Source organism: Akebia trifoliata, chromosome 3 (assembly GCF_017979445.1).
Source record: "Akebia trifoliata isolate Shusen 1 chromosome 3, ASM1797944v1, whole genome shotgun sequence".
Lineage (NCBI taxonomy): Eukaryota > Viridiplantae > Streptophyta > Magnoliopsida > Ranunculales > Lardizabalaceae > Akebia > Akebia trifoliata.
Genome location: NC_141377.1, coordinates 42892202 through 42911182, shown reverse-complemented (window position 1 = coordinate 42911182; position 18981 = coordinate 42892202). Strand labels below are relative to the sequence as shown.

Sequence of the window (18981 nt, the reverse complement as noted above, 5' to 3'; positions counted from 1 at the left end):
AAATAATTACACAAATTAATATTTGTTAAAAAAATAATAATAATAATAACATTTTCGGATTGCTTGAAGAATTGAATTTCTGGAAATATGAGTCTAAATTTCTTTGAAATTGAATACTTTCATATGCAAGTTGAGAAAGACCAACTTCATTCTACTAAATACATGAATTATGAAAAATTAAAAATCTAAAAAAAAGATTATGAGATAACATAAAGATTAGATTAATTTCACACACACGCACATAAAAAGAAGGGATTTTTAGAAATCATCAAAAAAATGAATTTTTTTCTAAAGTTACAAAATCAATGCCTAAAACAAAATGGGTTTTCATTAATCTCTTCCATAATTAAATAAGTTTAAAAAAATAAATCTAATTTGTGATATTTGAAAGATTGGGTTCATTTACAGGAGAGTTTAGGAGTTTATTTAGATTTAATGGTTTCATTTTAGTCTTCAACAAAATCGTTAGACCTTTTTGTTCATTCTCCATTTACACATCTCTTTCACATTAAAGTTAAAAAAGAGTCTAAAAACAGAGTTTTCAAAATTGAGGAATGACAGAGAAGTTTCAACTCAACACAGAGAGAGAGAGAGAGAGAGAGAGAGAGGGAACAAAGGATGATCGATCGTCGGAGTTGAGAGGCAGTTCGCAGGCACACCTCAACTGCAGAGACGAGAGAGAGAAAGAGAGAGAGGGAACGAAGGATGATCGATCGTCGAAATTGAGAGGCAACCCGTAGAATTGAGAATCTTTTTTATTATTTACCAAGTCTGAATCGAGAATCGAACTGATCCCATCGATTCTTCATTTTTTAATATGAACCGTTAGTCTAAATCAAATCAAACCAATCCAAAATTTATGATTTGATTAGATTCTCGATTTGAACCGGGTTAACTTATGGTGATAGGTAGTCTTGACTGTACGGATAGTTTTTATGGTGGTAGGTAGCCTTTCAATGGGTCAAGTAGTCTGATTAAGTGGAGGATAATGTTGAATTAGATTATGAGAGACATTTTTGACGTGGGAGTGTGTAGGAAGCATATATGTTTTTCATTGAGATCTAAATGAGAAGCATGCTCCTCTAGATACGAACGTCCCAGACGATAAGACAGCTCGTGAGTGGCTGGAATAAATGCGACTTTGCTCTTTAATATGTCCGACAAATTTCAATAAAGATAAAAGGATAGTATTATGGGCACTCCAATTATTACCAGTCCCACATCGTAACTATTTTTTTTTTTTGGTCGTATATGAATTAACATTTTTGGAATGCATTGATTTTTTAAGATAATTTCCATGGTGAGCAGATCATCCTGATCAAAAATCAGTCTATTCCAAAAAAATTAATCTCATCAAAAATGATTTACAAAAAAATAAATGATTTATGATTCTTCAACTTATTTTAATGGGGTAAGAAATGGTGGGGATTTACATGGAAAATTATGTTTATTAGGTATTTATCAAATCTATTTTGTAATGAACTGTAAGTACTTACTGTATCAGTAAAATCAAATTCGATTTGAATTTATTAAATTCTGTTAAGTGGTTTTAAGAATTTTAGTAAGTGAGCGTAAAAAGTATCATGGAAAATTAGGTGGGTGCCAGTAGCACAGTTCTAAATTTTACCCATACCCTTAATGATAAATCAAAGAGTCTAACTAACCTTACCAAGTAAATTAGTAAGGATTTCACCCTTACTAAAGGTCCTCGACTCTCCTTGTGGCATCCAAAAACATGATCCGATGTTTTAATATTGTTAAAGACAAAATTCTACGAACCTTGAAAGAAAAATAAATAAATCCAAAACAAGTTATTTTTCATTGTTGAATTTAAGTGGAAGTTTGGGAGTTAAGTGGAAATGTGGGAGTCGTTCATTTTCAAAACCTTGGATCAAGTTCAATTTGATTTTAATTTATTTTTTGAATTTGAACTTTTTTATGAAATTTAGAAGACTCTGGTGTTGGATTGCTGATGTGGTAATCCATTTGAGCAAAAAGACCCTTAGTAAGACTTAAAATCTTACTATTTTAAAAAGGAATGTTTGGCTAAACCAATCAACGAATGCCAATCAAAATTCAATAAAAGCATAGCGAAAACTACTTAGGGATATATGTTTTGGTACTTGATTATCCAATTCCGTCACCTTCAATCTCTTACCCTTTTTGATATCAACATCTTGTAGAACCCCTTTGATTTTCCTATCCAATTATCTCTTGCCTTTCATATCCCCAAAAATGCATCATATTTTAACTCTGCAAAACTCCTATTTTGATTTTAAGATTTGAAGGTTGAATGAGATAGAACCTTAAGGTTGATGATGTGGGTAAAAGAATTTATCCTAGAAATTGAAAATGACTGATTCAGGAGAGAAAAGTTATTGTGATTTTGACCAGAGGTTAGAGATGACGATAGTTGGGTAATTTACAATTAGTCTCTTAAAGAAGACCTAGATCAAGATCAAGGGATATGTCATCCTATTGAAGACGCAAGAGTATCTTAAGGGAATATGACAATGTATGTGTGGTTCAATATCAAAATTTTCTTTCAACAATGTCCCCCTCACATTTCAATATTTTTCCTTTACATTCCACTTGCGCTTAGACTCACTTTTTCCTCTTTTTATCCCCGACCAATATTAGTTCTCGGAGATCTTTTTTTGTATAGAAGCAAACTCTCCAAATTTATGACCAACCTTTTCTTCGGTGATTTTAGAACAAAGGATATTTTTTTCCAATCTAAATTCATATAAAGCAATCAACAAATTTCGACAAAATAGAAGATCAATGTGACCAACACATCTAGTTATTAATCAGATCTCTTTTTTAATGAACATTATTCCTATTCTATTATAACAATAGTTACACAACCACATAACTACATGTCTTGTCGTAAGATAATGATCAAATGCCTTACTATATACAATAATGCAGTACAACCTAGTATTGTATTCTAATAATTTTTACCAATTAAAATGAATAAAATTACAATTACAATTACACCTCCTATAACAACGTTAGTTAATTATTATTTTTAATTACAAAAAATTTCATCTTGTTATGTAATCATCAAAGTTGTGTTAGTTAATATATGAAATTGCAAAAATATTTTTGTCATATTTGAAAATTATCGTATAATATTTCAAATTAGAAAAATAACCTTGCAATATTTCAAATGAAAAATACCATATAATACTGGATTATTTATTTGAAATGTATAATCTTCCTAAATTAATTATAAAAATATTAATTTTATATAAATCCTAATTTTTGTCACACACATGCCATCACTAGTTTCTCTTTAAAAAAAGTATGTCAATATCTAACAGTATCTTTCAACATCGTCTAACGGTTCATCCTACACCGACTTCGTGGGACACTGTTCAACTCTGCACTGATGTAGCAGTGTGGGAACCATAGATTGGTTTCCTTGAGATACAAGGCAAAAAATCTATGATTCTTTGCAGACTGCCACATCAGCACAGTATTGAACACAGTGTCCACCAAAGTTAGTTCAGCATTTTTCATTTCTAAACCACCCTCGCATGTCTATATAAGAAAGAGTCCTGCTGGGGAGACACAGGATTTACTGTGATTCTCACAATTCTGACGTGGAGATGCATACATAACCGTAGATGGTTTTTACTCGTATCACGAAGAAACACATCTATGGTTATGTTCACGTCCCACGTCAGACTTGTGAGAATCACAGTAAATACCCTGTGTCATTCCAGCATTTTCCTATAAGAAATTAACTATAGCAGTGTCCAATGGTATCTTTACATGTACTTCGAAATAAAACATAACTAAATGAGAATAAGTAAACAAGAAACGACTGCTGGGATTAAGTAGCACAGATGAGTTCAAACAACTTCGCAAGGACAAGTGGATTGACATAATCCATCGAAAAAGGCCAAAAAGAAGTATAATGTTTTCTTCCGCAGAAAACAACAATAAATAAGCCCCAACGAAATAGGGTTAACCTACAATCATCACGACATGCAAAAGCTATGACTGGATTCATCATGCGTCCATATGGACCAGTAACATCATGCTTTGACATTCCATGTTAGTTCAGAGTTTCAGAAACAACATCACGAACTAAAATTTTCATTAAGTAAATCAAGATGTTTCTTCTTCTTCAAGCACCATTACTTGAACCCTCGACCTAGAAGTCAAACACAGCTTCTTTTCATCAAGACAAGGGAGTATTGGTTCTCGTGAACTAAAAAGCAGATTGTTAAGATCTCACAATTCGATTTGAGACTCGAGACATAAATCAAGATGTTTTCATACAGGTTATACTATATTTATTTGGAAAACATGAACATAATACGAATACAAGTGTTGTACTACATTGTGGGAAAACTATTTCCGTTGAGCTTAAGAAAGGAAACAATAATAAAAAGGTGGATCAATAATATATGGTAAAAGCTGGGATCGAACTCACAATGTCAAGTTTGTAACACAGAGAATGCCCATTTGAGCTACTGGATCAGCCCCCTTTTACTCACTGAACAAGTAAGTAGATGTTTCTGGTTTCCTTGCAGTCCTTCCTAGGAAGGCGGAATACCAGTGGGCAGACATCCGAGGATACCTCTTTCGATCCTTGTCATTGAAGTCGACTCCATAAAGACCGAAATGGGTAGTATTACCAAATAATTTCTCAAAACAATCCATGAAGGACCACACAAAGTACCCCCTGGCATCTGATCCATTCCTGCAAGTTAATGTCATTCACAAGTAAGGCTTGGTGTCACACAGAGAACTTGGGCAAAATATCTGGCATTACTAAAGAAAAATTGAATTTCGTTCTGGATGAAATTATATGAACCCTCATAGTGTTTAGATAGAGAATGAATGAGAGAAACTACAATTAGAACGGTTTATGTGTTCATCGCATCAGTGACTATTTCCACTGGGAAAGGCAACCTTCAACCATATGCAAAAATCACAAAATGTGAAAACAACCCAGCCCATGAAGATTGAGAAGATCCAGCAATTATAGCAGTCTAGCTTTCCAAGGAGACCATTAGCAGAGGACGAAAAATACCTTATCGATAGAAGCAAGGTTTCAATGTAACTCTCCAAGAATGCTATTCTTTCTGTGTCATTGCGAGCTGCAAGATTGGACGAGTAATCACCATCCATCCGATATCCTGATTTCATGCATTATCCCATATATGTCAAAAGTATATTCTTTAATCAAGACAATATCCAGGTTACTTATTCCATGATTGCCAAAAAGTAGAGATTTCTAGGGCAGAAAAGAAAAAAAAAATTGAAGAGAAAAAAGTCTTTAGGAGTACCATTTTCATGGATTACAACTGCAGGATTTCCGTATTTTAGCTTGACATATTCCAGCAAGCTTTGTAGTCCCCTCGAATCTATAGGTATGTCACTGGCTTTCAGCCTAGTCAAATCCTGGACAGAAGTCCTATACTTACGTTAGTTAAAATGTTAATTCTTGGCTCCCAAATCCCACCATGGTAATGAGTACTCTCTTTAGTATCTTACCTTTGCTCTCGGCCCTCTTGAAGCTGCATCAAAAGCATGACACTGCCATTGATCAGCCATCATAATGGAACGCAAGAGTAACACAAGCAAATAACAATCACCACCACTCTAGGCCTATGACACCTCCCAATAAACATGATCCAACAATGTAACTAGCAAGCACTTGATTTGTTCAATCCAAAGATACCCTTGTTGAGATTGGTTTTTGTGGTCATATTTTGAAACAAAGCTGAGAATGCGTAAATGGGGGAATGTATGGTCCTTCATAAACCAGGAAGATGCACATGATAGATATGAGCCTCTAAATAAAGGGATGTTTATGAAATACTAACAATCAATAATAAAGAAAGAAATTGATGTTCTGGGAACCACATTTGGCCAACGGTTCAATTTTTAAAACATGGCTATATACTGCATTTTGCCTGGTGTATCTAAGCTTGTCTTTGTCAGAGACTGTGGAATCCATCCCACATGAATAACACAAGTTTGAATAGTAATTGGAGTATTATTGGTCCAGTTAATTCTAGTCATTTTTTATTTATTATTTAAGTAGTTTATGGGAGGTAATAATAAGTCTAGATTTGTTTGAGTTGCATTAGGATTGTAATTTTTTATATAGACATATGGGTTGCACTACGTCATATTGTGTTTTTTACGACGCCGTAATTGCGCTAAAAACGACTGCTAAAGACTGTCGTTAATTGCGACAGTTTTTAGCTGTCGTTTAAGCGTCGTTTATACGGAATAAGTAAAAGTTGGGGTGCCAATAGCCACTCTAAGAATACTCTTTCTTCCCCAGTCGGAGAGAGAGAAAAATGACTCTCGTTCTTGCGTTCTCTCGATCTCTCATTCTCTCTCGTTCTCCCGCCCTCTCTCTCTCTCTCTCTTAAAAACTCTAGATCACACTCTTCATCTTTGTATCTGTCTCTCGCACGCACCCTCTATCCACAGCATTCCAGATCTAGGGTTTATGACCTCGCTTCCCAAATTTGTCTCAAATCTACAAATCTTAATCAGATCTAGGGTTTGCGCGCGCATACACACACTTTCTCTCTCTCCATAGCATCCCAGACCTAGGGTTCGCGCACTCTCACCCTCCACAAATTCCTAGATCTAGCGTTCGCAGAGGTCACAAGTCGAAAATGAAAAGAACTCAAAAATTAGGGTTTATGTTCTTCGATTGGAACTCAAGATTAATCGCATCTCTCACTGCTCTTCGATTCAATCAAAGAAGAACAAAACGACTCTTCCGATTTCTCTGTTCAGGTAAGGTTTTACTCTCTTTATCTTTCGTTCCATCTTTCGAGACTTGAGATTTTGATATTCTTTGATCACATGAGGTTTCTACACTGGTGGATCGAACTACTTTATGGTTGTTGAATGATCTGAGTATTTTTTTTAGTAATTAGAATTCAATTGGTTTTGTTATGGTTTGTTGAGATTTGGTAATTAGGAAAATTGAAACTTTGACCAGACACCCAATTGAAGGATGTTTTTTTTCAAAAATTGTTTCGATTTATCTTACTTGAGCTAAAAGTGTTTTGTTTTTTTTTCCTATTTCTGGAGTTCTAGATTATAAAGAAAAAATGTTGGTAGGAAATAGCCTTTTTTACTTGATTTATTATGCTCTTCAAGTGCTCAAAGAAGATTTTGTCTGAATGTATTTATATTTGATTCCAAGATTTGATATACTTTTCCACATTGGCATTAACTTAGCCTCTTGTCGCATAGAGTATGTGTGGCACTCAAGCTAATCCCCTAATATAGCCTCACCTAAGAGTCCAAGGAGTTCCTTTGATTTCACTAAGGCACTCACTTACTCAACAAAATGCTCACACACTTAGAAAGGGAGATCCACCATAGGTGTGATGAGGGAAAAAAATGATTGAGTATGTTTAGTTCATAGTTTTGTTCATGTCTTCATGATGTACGTTGTCTATGTGAAGATATGTATGTTTAGGAGAACTACATGCTTCTGTCCTTTATAGGTATGCCAAAGAGGTACTTCAAAAGGAAATGCTTCCCCATGGTAGAGTTGAGGAATATTGTGAAATTAAGAAAGCTTATTATTTTGGGTAGGTTCTTGGAGTCTACGTTGACCTTTACATTTTTTTCTTCTTCTTTCTGATATACATTCTAGCACTAGCGTAGTATGGAGTAATATCTACTCTTCCATATTAGCAAGGTAATGATACAATCTCTGCTGAATCTCAACTTGTACACTTTGTCATCCGACCTTTTGCTTTGTCAGGTGTGCTTGCATAGCAGGTCAAAAAATCCCTTATAAAATATATATATATTTTGTTTTGGAGGAGAGATTGCACAGGGCTTTTACTTGGGTTCTCCTCTCCTCTGTTGTATGTGTTTTGCTTCTACTTTTACTTCTATGATATTTTTGAATTGTACATCAACAAGTAATAGGTTGTTTGTGATAATAATGCTCTATGAAGAATTGACAAAGCATGATAAGCACTATTTATTTCATAAAAAAAAAAAAAGAGTAAAGTACATACAAATCTAGTTCAAATTCATTTAATTATACATATTTTCGATATATATTTGAACAATTTAATATTTTAATTCACATGTTTAGTAGACATGATATTCATGGTTACTACCTCAATCTTGAAGTACTTGGTTAATCCTACATATCGGCTAAAGAATTTATACTTTTCAGCACACTCGTCACATATACATATTTTCTATCATTTGGTAGAGATATTTTATGTATCCTCAGCATATATATAATTCCTTATATTATTATCTCTATTAATTAACTTCATAAGAGGCTGAAGGGTATACACTTGCAGAAACAACAAAATCGGCACTATTTTTTAAATCCTGTATAGGTGATCTGCCAGGCATTGCCAACTAGGCTTCTTTACTAGATTGGACTCTTGAGGGAATGCAATATTGTATTTGTTTATTTAAATTGGGTTATTGTATTTTGCATCATTTGATATTTTCCTCTAGGAGGGATCCTAATGTCGTGGTGTTCCTATGTGGATTGTGTGGCTTTATTGAAGTTTTTTCCCTTTATAGTCTGATGTAGACGAAGTATATTAAAAGTTTTATGTAGTTTATTTACTTGGTTTGTGTCTCAATCTCTCTGTAAAAGATGTGTCAAGCCCCACGGAAGTGTCCCAATATGCAACATGGTGCTACCGGGTGGTATTGTTTTTTCAATTGAAGCTTTAAGTCTAGCTCAAAGGTGTTGTTGATGCATCGAAGATCCTTCTATGATATATATATATAGCATTGGCAGCATACATATGGAGTAACATTCATTCTTTCATTTTAAAGAGGTTCTCTCGATCAACTCAACGAAATAAATGACGAGGTACCTCCAATTTTTCACCCATTCATCATCATCAAACCCTTATCCTTAAAATTTTTCTTGGGGGGGGGGGGGGGGGGAGGGGTTCGTCCTTTGAATTGGTTAAATTTTATGATTCTTTATAGATGTTATAATGTTGATATATGCATTTTTCTGTGCACAATTGTCTTCTACATTTCTTTCTGTGCACAATAGTTGTGGCATTGTTTGTTTCATTTAAGAATAGGAGCACTTGGCATGATTCCTGCTAATACAAGTGGTCTAATATTATTAACTGATAAACTTAATTGTAAGCTTCAAAGATGTTTCTATATGATTGAAGGAAAAGGAAAGAAAGGTACACAAGATTGTTAATTGTTTTATTATTTTACTGACATAATTTTTGTTGACAGTTACACATATATCATAATTTTAAGTACGTTTAACTGGAAAGTGCTTTCAGTAAGAATATCGATTAGGGAGAAGATTGCCCTTGGGTTATATTAAATGACGTAGCAAAAAAGAAAACAAAGATATAATTAGTTAATCACAATATTTTATCCTCAATTAGTGGAAGTCTTGTCCTTGAAAAGTATGTAGGAAATGATAGCTTTTTATTCAAGTGCATAAGCCAATGTATATGACTATTTTGGTCAACACCATAAGAAAAACTTGACATCAGGCACTCGTTTTAAACTACTAATCCCTCTAATAAAAATATTCCTTCACATTTTTCTAGCTACTTTAAGTTGCATGCATAAACTTAATGACCATGCTTACTACACAGACTGAGGTAAGTTTGGTCATGGTGATTGGTCTGTGTAGCAACTAGAATATTACATTGATTCTCCGGATTTCTCTCTGATGCTCCCAAATTTAAAGGAAGGGGGACTATTCTGGAGCCATATAAAAGAGAGAACTATGCTTGGTTTGGTGTTTGACACAGGTACGAAAAATGTACTGACCACCAAAATTCAATAAGCTGACAAGTTCACACAAATTGGAGAGAATGGTTCAGTTATTTCACATCTTCGGTTCGGATGGAACCATTTTCTAAACATAAGCTATATCAGTTACTGAAATGACTTTCCTAAATAGTAGATAAAGTGAGAGGTTTTAAAGTACATTATGCTAGCGAAATTTAGCTAAAGAGTGTTACTGGTTTACCTTTTTGTTTGTTTGCTAGTTTTCCTAGTTGTGTTTTTAATAGTAAGTACCTTTTAGTGTTATGCAAGTCATTTGCGATGGAGTGTTATACTCAGTTCAGGAAACAACTCCTCTTAATTTATTATTGTTATTTTTTAATTTTGGTCCTTGCAGGTCTTGTGTTACTTGGCACCTCTCTTTCCAAAGAATATTAATTTATTTTGGCAGGATGAGGTATGTAGTATAAGGTTGTGTTATGTAGGACACCCTGATGAGAGTGTTTTCCTTTCTTATTTTTAGGTGTTAGACTGAAAGGAGATGTGTCACAAGCTTAGAAAATGAGTTATTTCAAGAAAGGAATGATACCATATGCCTCAAATACAAATATTTATCTCATGGATGAAAATTATATATATGCCAGTTCTAGGTTCTATTTGTTTCAGATTGGATATTAAATGCATAGAACCAGAAACTACAGTAACATGTATTTTTGTTGTAGTTGTTTTGGTTCTAAAATAGGTGCTTAGAACCAGGATAGTTGGTATTTATTCCAGTCGGATCCTTGTTTATTAGTTATTCATTTGATGCCTGTATTTTTTAATTGTTGTTGAGTATGTGCTAGATATCGACTACTTATAGAGTCAAAGCACGTTGTAAATGAAATAGGCATGATCTCTGCTTTACAACACCCAAATCTCATCAAACCATTTGGATGTTGTATTGAAGGAAATCAGCTGTTGCTAATTTATGAGTATATGGAAAATAACAATCTTGCACGCACACTACTTGGGTTGTATTTCTCTTTAAGCTCTTAAATCATACTTGTTCTAAATCTAGTCTTAAATAGTTCATGTCAGTCGATGTCCAACATGGTTACCTAAATGGTAACACTCCATTAAAAATTTTATTAAACACAGATCTGATTGGAATCCGATTGTATTGTTATTTTTAATTCTAGACCAGATTTAATGTGATAATTATTGGTAAAATCTATGGGTATTGATGCCATGGACCTGGGTTCAAAAGGGTTTAGCCCCCATGAGGTAGCCAACCCTTCACCTAATCAATCACAAAGGTGGTTCTCCCACTACGTGAAAATTGCGAAGTTTAACAAAATAAATTGTTAGGCCTGACCCGACGAATTTTAGTTATCCAAATTCCACGGCCTTTCGACCATGAATTTTGTTGTTTTTTCCTTCCATTAAACACTTGGTTTATAATTTAATCAAAATATAGAAGTGGTTTATATTTTAATCTAAATGTGGAATAAAAGATCATTTTTTTGTCCTTTCAAGTCCTCACAGAAAAATCCAAGATGCCATTAGAACTTTGTGGACACTAGTGCAAAACGTAGTTACCACATACTTAGAACATAATTTTATAGTATTCTCTTATCTTCTTCCACTATTTTAATTTTTAATTCTGTTTTAAATTCTTCTCTCTTAATCTAGCTTTATGCCCCTACAACATTGGCTCCAGCTCGTGACTTCTAGTTGCTGTGCTACACTTCTGTTTTGGAGTTTGGCAATCTTATGGTATGAAACCCATGACTGTAGACCCCTGTAATGGGAGAAGGGAACTTTTTTTTCCCCCTCTTGAGAGCTGTATGGAGTTGCTTGACTGTGTCACATGTGCTATGAAATTCTCAAGTTTGTGAAAGATCACTTAGCTATACTCAGGGTTGTCCGAGCATGCCACCACTGCAGCATTTTGTGAAAGCTGAAATGCTGCCCAGTGGGTACCTCATTAGATCCTGTGAAGGGGCGGGTCCATACTACCACTACGTCATAATGTGTCAAAAACGACTGTCCAAGACAGTCATTTTTTAAAAAAATGACTGCTCCTACAGTCGCAAAATGAGTCGTTTTAAAATGAGTGGTTTTTTAAAAACGACTGTCTTTGACAGTTGGAAAAAATGACAGTAAAACGACTGTTTTTAACAATCGCAAAAAACGACTGTCTTAGATAGTCGTTTTTCTTAATTCTCCACATTATTCACTAATTATACACGAATATTTTACCTACAAATTATTCATGGTTTAGTCATTTTACATACCTTTAAGAAAAGTTACTTGGAGATGTTTTAAGGTAAGGTTTGTTTTGGTTGAGAAAAGCAATTTGGCCAACCATATATTATATCAGAATCAATCTTTCAACAACTGAAGTAGAAGATCTTTGATTCTTTACATTTAATCAACATATAAGAATTGAATTTGTTATTGAATACAAATAAAATGTCTGTTATTTGGTATGGAACAACTCCTAGGATAAACATAATGGACCCAGATCTCATAAGGGATATTCTGTCTAACAAGTTGGACCATTTCGGCAAGCTCAAATCGAACCCACTCGTATTGTTATTAGCAGATGGTTCTGTTTGTGCACTTAGTTGATGAATCCAATTTTTTCAATTGTGATGTTTCAAGTTTACTTTTTCTATGTGCAGGTGGATTTATTTTTCTATGGAGTGACAGATTATTTTTCTTGGGTTGCTAGAGATGGTGAGCAAGATCAAAATACATGGATTATTAATCAACGGATAGTAAAATTAATGGTGGAGCTAATGAGAAATCATGATTGCCCAGAATCGTTGGTAATTCTATCTAGTTCTCCAGATCTTTTACAACGTGCCACAGATGGAATGCTCCCCGATGGAGAAACGTGCACTTTACCACAACTAGAGGTACTATTGCGAGTAAATATACTTATTTTTCTTCTTCGTGTTTCACCTTATATTCCCATTTAAGAGAGCTTTGTGACCTTATTAGATTGTGCACCTCTTTAATTATAACGCTTACTACATGTTTTATTACTGTTAATTAGTGTGCAGCTTTTGGAAGCAACAGCTAGAGCAGTCCAGCTTCTGCTTAAATGGGGAGATTCCAGCTTGGCCATCAAAGAATCACTCTCGAACCTTTTGAAGGTAAACTTTTACCCGAAGTTGACGTTTTCAAATCTAGTCTCACATCCAAGCACAAATAAACCCCTTATTAATAATGTGATTTACTATCCTTGTATATGCAGTGTCACCTTCCAGCTACCACTCAATGCCTTTCTCATCCAAGTGCACATGTCCGTGCTCTTAGTATGTCAATTCTTCATGATATCTTGGTTATTGGCTCCATCAAGTCTAGTTTTAAACAAGAGGACATAAAGGCCATCAATTGTCCTTATCTATACTCGAATGTAGGTGTCATTAACTGGCATGAAGATATTGAGAAGTGCTTAGCATTGGAGGCTCACACCAGGCTTGCAACTGGAATGGCAATGATATTCCTCGATAACGCCGCCAAGGGGTTGGATTGTACCATTCCGATCTGAGATTGTCTTCGTGACCCATCAGGTAATAGCCCTTGCCATTATTAGCATCAATTCATTGCTCTATGTTCTTATTAGTATCATAATCGCGTAACGTAAAAGTTTTAACGACAAATTGTCTCGAGAGAGTATCTAATGTGAAAGAAACAATTAGTCAGTCTTCGACAAGCCCTTTGATCTACTTTGGTAAGTTTTATCTGTGCTCTAAGATATTGCTTCCACATTTTTTTGTCAAATCCCATCCGTATGGGCATATATCTCTTTTTTTCTTCAAAAGTTTAGATATCGGTTTGTAATCGATGTCCAAAGTCTAAGATTTAGGACATCAGTTTTATAGACATCGGATTCTAATCGATGTCTAAGGTATATTTTTTTTGAGGAGTGCTTTCAGATTTGGAACGGTTTTAAGCCGTTCCAAATTATGAGTTTTTGGAACGGTTACAAACCGTTCCAAATCCTGAGATCTAAATTCATTAACGTCGTTTGTTTCGACGGTCATTTTAACGGACTAAAGCCGTCGTTGTTTTTCGACGGTCGTTTTGACGGTCGAAAGCCGTCGTTTTTTCCGACTTTCTTCAGCAGTCGCATTTTAATCGCGACTCCTTTTAAAACGACTACGCAAACGACTGCAAGGACAGTCGTTTTTGTCAAAAACGACTGTTCAAGACAGTCGTTTTTCCCGCAATATGACGTAGTGTTGAGGTTGTGAGGACCAAGTAGAGGTGGTTTTTTCATGTGAGGGGTGAAGCAAGATAAAAAAACATGGGTGGCCTTGTTATGTTAGTTTTTAAATAAATTATTTTCAATTTAGTAGAAACTACTTCCTCTCAAGATTTGTTTTCAATTTTTTTTTTTGATAAATAGTATTGTATTCCAGTAAAAAACCCAAAATCAGTCGAGATGACCAACCTGGGGAGGCCTTACAAGACAGCACTACTCAAAATTAGAACATATCCTATCCCACTTATACACAAAATCTTCAAAAAATAGACCCCTAAGCTCCTTATACACTTTGGACCAACAAAATATAATACCCAAGATGGACATAATTGTTTCTAGACAATCCTTCTGTTTCCCTTCAAAAATGCGTCTATTCCTTTCAAAGCAAATCCCCCAGCAAATTGCAAATGGCGTAATATTCCACAACAACCTTTTTGTCCCACCAAACGATTGACCAATTGACGCCCAACCCATGAATATGTCCTTAACTGAATTCGGTAAGCAAGTTGATACCCCATATAACTTCAAAAAGTGACCCCAAATGCCATGTGAGAACTTGCAATGGATTAAAAGATGATCCGATGATTCTCCATTATCCATACATAACACACAACAACTCGCCCCGCACCAACCACGCCGCATCAACAAGTCCGTAGTTTGAATTCTACCTAAAGCCGCCGTCCACGTAAAGAAGGCGATTTTGCTTGGCACTTTTGGTCCCCAAATAGAAGCATGAGGAAATAAAGAATCCCCATTATTGCACAAGGATTGGTAGAATGAGCGTACCGTAAACCTTCCGTCCTTACTTTCCGACCATATTCTCTCATCTTCCCTTCCCGTACATATCTCGATACTAGAAGCCCCTCCTACTAATCTTCCAACTTCTTGTAGTTCTAGCTCGTTTATGTCTCTAGGAAGTCCAAGATCCCATGTGCATTTTCCTCCCGTAATTCGCCGGACGGATGTGATTGCTTGCCCTTTCTTCGAGGATATAGAATACAAGGTTGGGAACACCTCCATTAACGGTCGATTGCCATACCAAATGTCCTCCCAAAACCTTACACGGTTGCCTTTGCCCACCCTGAACTTTATTCTCATCTTGAACAAGGGGATGATCTTCATGATACCCTTCCATAACCCGCACCCATATGGTTGTCTTGTTGATCCACTCTCCCATCCCATCCGGCTCGACTTGTACTTGCTTTCTATGACTTGTCTCCATAAACTGTCCCCATCATTCCCAAACTTCCACAACCACTTTCCTTTTAAGGCCACGTTCATCTCCCCGAGCCTCCTAACACCGAGGCCTCCCTGCTTCTTAAAAGAACAAACATGTTTCCAATTGACAAGATGATGTTTTCTATTCCCAACTTTGTCATGCCATAGAAAGTTACGGAACAGCTTGTCTAACCTTAGTTCTACTCTTCGAGGCATTGAGAGAAGAGAGAGAAAATATATCGGAATGCTAGAAAGGACACTCTTTATCAAAGTCAACTTTCCTCCTTTCGAAAGATAATTGGCTTGCCACATAGCTAGTTTCCTTTCTATTCTCTCCACTATCGGGTCCCAAATCGCCACCCTCCTATAGGGAGCCCCCAGAGGCATTCCCAAGTAGGTAGAAGGTAAGCTTCCCACCTGCCAACCCAATGAAGCTGCCAAGAGACTTACACACCTAGTCAAACCGACCGAAAGGACCTTACTTTTCCTCGTATTGACTGGAATGCCTGACACCGCTTCGAAGCAACAAAGCAATCCGCCTAACCTCCTGGTTTGGTCTATGGAGTCATCCAAGAAGACTAGGGTATCATCTGCGAATTGGAGGTGAGGAATAGAAACCGAGCCTGCCCCTGCTGAGAACCCCGAAAAAGATCCATTCGCAACCCCTCTTTCCATCATCTTGCCAAATGCTTCTGCCACTATGATGAATAAGAAAGGTGATATAGGATCCCCTTGTCTTAGGCCTCTCGTACCCCTAAAGAATCCGTGAGAGGTTCCGTTCACCAATACCAAGTAAGTTGGAGAAGTCACACACGCCATAATCCAAGTGATCCATTTCCTACCAAATCCCATCCTCCCCAGCATATAATCCAAAAATTGCCAATTTACGTGATCATAAGCCTTCTCAAAGTCTATTTTGCACACCACCCCCGCCTCGCCAAATTTCAGTCTAGAATCGATGCACTCGTTTGCGATTAGGACTCCATCCAGAATCTGTCTGCCTTTGACAAAAGCACTCTGGTTACGCCCTATTAGCCCTTGGATGACCCCTTTCAATCTTCTGGCAAGGATGCTCGTGATAATTTTGTAGCTAGTATTCACCAAACTGATGGGCCTAAGGTCCTTAATATCCTCCGTCCTCGCCACCTTTGGAATTAGAGCGATAAAAGTACAATTAGAGTCGCGGTCCAATACACCTTCTCTAAAGAATTCATCGATTAAGGCGGTGAAGTCGCCCTTGATGACCTCCCAACAAGTTTTGTAAAACTCCACGGGAAATCCATCTGGACCCGGTGATTTATCACTCTTCATGTTGGAGATAACCTCCCACACCTCATCTTCTACAACGGGTCTTTCCAACCATTCGCGTTGTGATTCAGAGATTCTATCAAACTGCAACAAATCAGGTTTCGGTCTCTCACCAGCACCATTGGTATATAGATTCGAGTAAAAATCTACGATTCCCTTGGCAACCGCCTCTTCCCCTTCCAGCCACTCCCCATTCACGCACAATCTCGTGATATGTTTGCTTCTGTCTCAGGCATTTGCCATACAATGGAAAATTTTTGTGTTACCATCCCCTTCTTTAAGCCACCTGATCCTTGATTTCTACTTCCAACTGATCTCTTCCAAGAGAGCCACCCGTTGATATTTCTCACGAAGATTCATTCTTGTTGACCTGTCGCTTAACGAAATTGGAATCATCTCTTCTTTCCTGTCCAATTCTTCGATTCTCGAAAGGATATCCTTTCTCTGCGCATCCACCCTACCAAAAGCTTCCTTGTTCCATTCTTTCAATGCCATCTTTAAGGCCTTCAATTTTTTCCTAAACACCTCTCCTGCTGTTCCTGCAAAAGAAAATCTCCTCCACCAATCAGTTATCAACTCGTTGAAGTTGTGGTGTTTTAACCACATCAACTCAAAACGGAACGGGATGGGGCCCCTATTGAATGGCCCTGTTACCAACTGAATAGGGCAATGATCAGATACCGGGTTTGGAATAGCCATCTGAGAGACTTGGCAAAACAACGATGTCCAGTCATCTGAGACCAAAAATCTATCCAATCTGTTTTCAATTCTCTTCTCTTCTCTTCTTCATTGTGGTTATGGCAATAAGAAACCTCTTATGCTTTATTATACTTGTGAGTTTGTGGGTTTCCACTAGACCCCAAGATCAACGACCATGAGTTTCTGAAAGGAGGTATTCCTCTCAAAAGTTAGTTATATGAGGGTACTTGACTTTCTAAATCTCTGCCTGAAGGACGTTATGTTCATTGCTTAATTTCAACTTAATTTAAAGAATAACAAGTATAGCTTGGTATCCTAACTCATCTTAAATCTTTGGCTCCACATTGTTTGTTACACCCGGAATTTTTTTTATTCACAAAAAAGCCAATAGATTAACTTACATGATGTTCCAACAGAGATATCTTGAACGTAGTCTCTACCATACTTATGCAGGGTTCTAGGGCGGTCTTGCACATACATTATTGAATAATGGTTCAAACCAATGAAATCAAACGAAACCTTCAACTGCTTTGATTCGCTCTCTGTAAAAATTGGCAATCGAGATCCCACAATGCTCCTCATAGCAGCAGGATAGTTCCCATATACAAGGGGCTCAAAGAACCTGGTTCAATGATGGCAGAAAACTAAATGAGACATTGTTTGTCAAGTATCTTTTTTTTTTGGATGGGTAAGCTAGACTTGAACCCACGGCCTCAAAGAGCTTTGCAATGTGTCAAACCAACTGAGCTATGGGTCTAAGCCCATTGTTTGTCAATTATCATGTTAACTTGAAACAAAACAAAGCCACACAAAAAAAAGGTACAATGGGTAAACCTCAACTGCTTCAGGATTATCATACATACCAACCAAGGTGAAAATCAAGCAGTCTGTTTGTTGCAGAGACATCCTCCGATGAATCAGTAAAAGTTTCCAACCAAAATGCTAGAAATGTTATTCCTATTTGCCCTCTTTGCTTTCCCTACAAACGAAACCATGTACGTTAGCCATATGGTTGAACATTCCCTGTTCCTTCTCACTTTCAACAACAAACAAATACTCCATATAATTATTTTCTAATGTTTTCTCTCAAAGACTTGATTTTCTTGAAGAATCCATCGTTGAAGAAATTACAGGTTGGTTTTTTTATTTTCATTTTATATGAAAATAAGTTTCTATCTTATTGGGTATCGGGCGAACTCTCCGTTGTTTCACAGATGACTCATTTTCGCCCTCTACCGCTAGTGAGATCATAACTCCTGGACTTAACGTGGACGCCCCTCAATTCATCTCATCTCATTATAAAATGAAATTACTTCTTCTTTTTTAACTGGAATGCCAGAACCACGTGATGGTTACGTTACTTCCCCTATCACACGTGTCCTTTCTATTTCTTTACATATCCATCCCTCAAACTTTTCTAAAAATTTGAGATACCTCCTTATGTTTTGAGATTCATGCCACGACCCCTTTCATCTCGGCCTTTTCTTATAAACTAATGCCCTCATCATCTTCAATGCCCTCATCATCATCACCCTGACTTCAATGCCCTCATCATCATCATCCTTATCATTATCATCACTATCACCATCAACATTATCATCATCATGGTCATATTCCAAAATTTGATTATCATTGATTTTGGAAAAATAATTAAGGTTTTAAGTCGTTTTTCTTTATAATCTATGAGAGAAGATTTTAGTTGAGGGACGTGTCCAATATTTACTAAAACTAAAGATTACACA

General features: G+C 36.3%; 1 protein-coding gene and 2 long non-coding RNA genes across 3 annotated transcripts; 2 read left to right on the top strand and 1 right to left on the bottom strand.

The window, feature by feature from the left end:
* Positions 1 to 3761: 3761 nt before the first annotated feature.
* On the bottom strand, positions 3762 to 18490 carry LOC147407132 (putative inactive beta-glucosidase 33). The gene is made up of 7 exons (XM_086432588.1): positions 18437 to 18490; positions 18103 to 18218; positions 17641 to 17861; positions 5515 to 5537; positions 5307 to 5421; positions 5051 to 5156; positions 3762 to 4717 (listed from the first exon to the last, which is right to left on the bottom strand). Exons 1-7 carry the CDS (start codon positions 18488 to 18490, stop codon positions 4504 to 4506), a joined length of 849 nt encoding a protein of 282 aa, XP_086288714.1. The 3' UTR covers positions 3762 to 4503.
* Positions 7601 to 10556, top strand: LOC147407134 (uncharacterized). The gene is made up of 2 exons (XR_015176712.1): positions 7601 to 8854; positions 10151 to 10556. It is a non-coding gene; the product is annotated as an uncharacterized LOC147407134 (long non-coding RNA).
* LOC147407133 (uncharacterized) lies at positions 12017 to 13402 on the top strand. The gene is made up of 3 exons (XR_015176711.1): positions 12017 to 12659; positions 12800 to 12899; positions 13001 to 13402. It is a non-coding gene; the product is annotated as an uncharacterized LOC147407133 (long non-coding RNA).
* Positions 18491 to 18981: the final 491 nt, after the last annotated feature.

Excerpts from the sequence above, each read along its gene's own strand:
- LOC147407132 (XM_086432588.1), bottom strand. The coding sequence starts at position 18,490 with ATGATCTCACTAGCGGTAGAGGGCGAAAATGAGTCATCTGTGAAACAA. Across the intron at positions 5,538-17,640 it reads TATCTCTGTTGGAACATCAT|CTTCAAGAGGGCCGAGAGCA; the intron begins GTAAGTTAATCT and ends CTTTTGATGCAG. Across the intron at positions 4,718-5,050 it reads ACCTTGCTTCTATCGATAAG|GAATGGATCAGATGCCAGGG; the intron begins GTATTTTTCGTC and ends ATTAACTTGCAG.